Genomic DNA, 2,513 nt, shown 5'->3' with positions numbered 1-2,513 from the left:
AGCAGGGTGCACACACATATGCCCTGTTCGGTGCAATTTAAGCATGCTCTTGGCGACTTTGCCCACCTGGGGCCTGGAACACCAGTTACTCTCAAATCCTTTTAATAAGACCCTTTTCTTTCTGGTTGCAGAGATGCCAAGGAGCAGAAGTAGAACCTAGACTTAATGTCACAGAAATGGCCAGTACTTGGTGCATTTCAATATACAGAGAAAACACATAAAGCTAGTTTTTAAGCTGTGATTTGTGGCTTGAGGTAAACTAGCTAATTTTAGGTTTAAAAAAAATTACCAACTTGGGAACGGTCTACACGTTTCTACAGAATAAACCTCATCAGAAAGTATTGTTAAAATGTGACTTACATGTTTCGGATGTCATGGAAACCGAGAGGAAGGTAGATAAGAAGATCAAATGTACATACTCCATCATATTTCTAAACCAAAAAGAAGAAGATTGGTATCTCAGAATATACTCTGGCTGCATCAGCTATGCTATTGCCAAGGTACTGATGTACATCTACTAACAGATGATGGTATCATGTGGTGAAAAAGTACATCATGTGAGCTGCTCTGTACGGGGGGGGTGTGTGTATAGCAGTGGTTTGGCAGCTTTGAGATGATGTTCTTTGTTCTATAATCGATGCAATAGTTGATGTTCCATTGAAACTACTGTTATGACTTAGTTTAATAGGGGTGGGGGAATTACTCTGCCATGGTGGGCCTCAGGCAGAAGCCTCTTTTTGTTTGGTTGCTTTTTTTTTAAAGGAAGCTAAATGTACATTCGCATTCTCTTCATAGTCAAGTGTGAAAAACTTATATCTCGATTTAGAAAGGGATAGATCCCGGATTTGAAAATATATACCCTGGCTTTGAATTAAGCTTACATCCAATCAACGGCTTAGGTGCACAACAGCTTTTTGGCTTTCTATGGAACTGGAGGTATCGTCAGTGACAGCTTCTCTGGGTAAGTGTTTAGCAGTAAGAACAGAACCAGGTGAGCGCCATCAGCAGTGCTAACCTGAAGGGGAACTGAAGAAATGGACTGGAAAGGTAGGTAAAGGAACATATGTTCTACTTGTGTAACAGCAGTAGGGCAGATCCCGTGCCTCACTGATGTTGTCCTTTGTGTCTGATTGATATGCACCTCCTGTAATTCACACCTCGCGATGTGGTTCAGGCACTCTCCAGCAAACCCCTTTATTAAAGAAACTGGCTATTTGTCCCTGGGCATTAAATTGACCTAATCTAGGAATATCTCAGGAGACAGCAGACATGCAATCCAGCTATACTACACAGCTGTAAGCATTCTACTTACCATTAATAAACCCTTCGCTTGAGAGCTGCCCTTCGCTGCAGATCACACAGTGGTGGGTTCTACTGTTGTGTATGAGGAAGAAGTGATCCCATGGTACTACAGATGGCAGATAAGTTTTCAAGAGAAATCAAGTTAGAAATGAATTATAATTTATCTTGCAGACAGTGAGCACAAGAGGAGTAGTGAAGAATAGGCAAGAAGTGTACAGGCAGGGTAAGTACTGTCGTCACACTTACGGCAAAGAATTTTTATTTCAGTGCCAAAGATTTCCAGACTAAACAAACATTGACAGGTCTTATCAAGATCTATATTTTTGCCAAGTCTGAAATTCAGAACGAACTCGATTTTGTGCTTTCAGAAATGTCATCAGCTTTGTATTGATATGGAAAGTTTCTTCTTTTAGAAGGTTTAATAGCAGCGAGAGGCTTATTCTTAAACTCTTACAAATAAAACCAAAATGGTGTTGGAAGAGAAAAGCGTGAGAATTTCAATGTAGGTATTTTGCAGGGATACCCACAAATCACAGAAAAGTTGAGGTTTAGACTGAAAAAGCAGCATCCCAGCATCAATCTCATGGCAAGGCTGATGCCATGCCTTTTATGGGAAGAAAGTGCCCAGCCAGGAGCTCTTAGAAACAATGTGCAGGAAGAGCAGCTCACTTTCAGTAGAGCTGGAGAAAAACACCATGCACAAGCACATGCAGTCTATTGACTTCTTTAATTTTAAGGAAATCTTAGGCCAGGTTAATAGATTTTTAGAAGGTACTTTTCAGCACAACAAACATCAGGAATTTTGCCCTGGAAGGGATGAATGAGGTGGCCAAGAAGAGGGTTCAGGAGTGACCTGGGACAGGGTAGACCCTCAAGGAAGAAAGATACCGAGCAAAACCGCACACAACAAAATTCACAGCATCAACACAGTAAAGCATTTGTCTTTGTTCATCTTTTAGAGCAGAAGGCTTCTTCCTAGAATTTATTTCTGACACTACTAGGGAGCAAACGAGATTGGCAACTGGGAATGGGGAGCTGAATTTCAGATATCCCAATTATTAGAGGCCTGGATCTAATTCAGGACCTAAACAGATTTGTATTTGGCAGCAACTCTCTTGACTTCATTCATCTGCTAAGGTCTACTTCAATCACAGTTGAAACTACATGGAGACTCATGGCTCCATATTCTCCTGCGAAAGAAAAGGGAGGTG

At 41.1% G+C, this 2,513-nt stretch overlaps 1 protein-coding gene across 2 annotated transcripts in view; it reads right to left on the bottom strand.

Moving 5' to 3' along the window:
- Positions 1-427, bottom strand: part of IL1RL1 (interleukin 1 receptor-like 1) — a 22,426-nt gene extending 21,999 nt beyond the window's left edge. For both annotated transcript variants that reach the window (XM_009694655.1, XM_009694656.1), the window contains exon 1: positions 361-427. In XM_009694655.1, coding sequence (XP_009692957.1) covers positions 361-427 — 67 coding nt within the window. The remainder of the gene's footprint in view (positions 1-360) is intronic.
- Between the last annotated feature and the right edge of the window lie 2,086 nt (positions 428-2,513).

This window comes from Cariama cristata, unplaced genomic scaffold, assembly GCF_000690535.1.
Source record: "Cariama cristata isolate BGI_N322 unplaced genomic scaffold, ASM69053v1 scaffold13742, whole genome shotgun sequence".
Lineage (NCBI taxonomy): Eukaryota > Metazoa > Chordata > Aves > Cariamiformes > Cariamidae > Cariama > Cariama cristata.
Note: the sequence above shows the minus strand (reverse complement) of the source record. Positions and strands in the feature narration are given on the sequence as shown.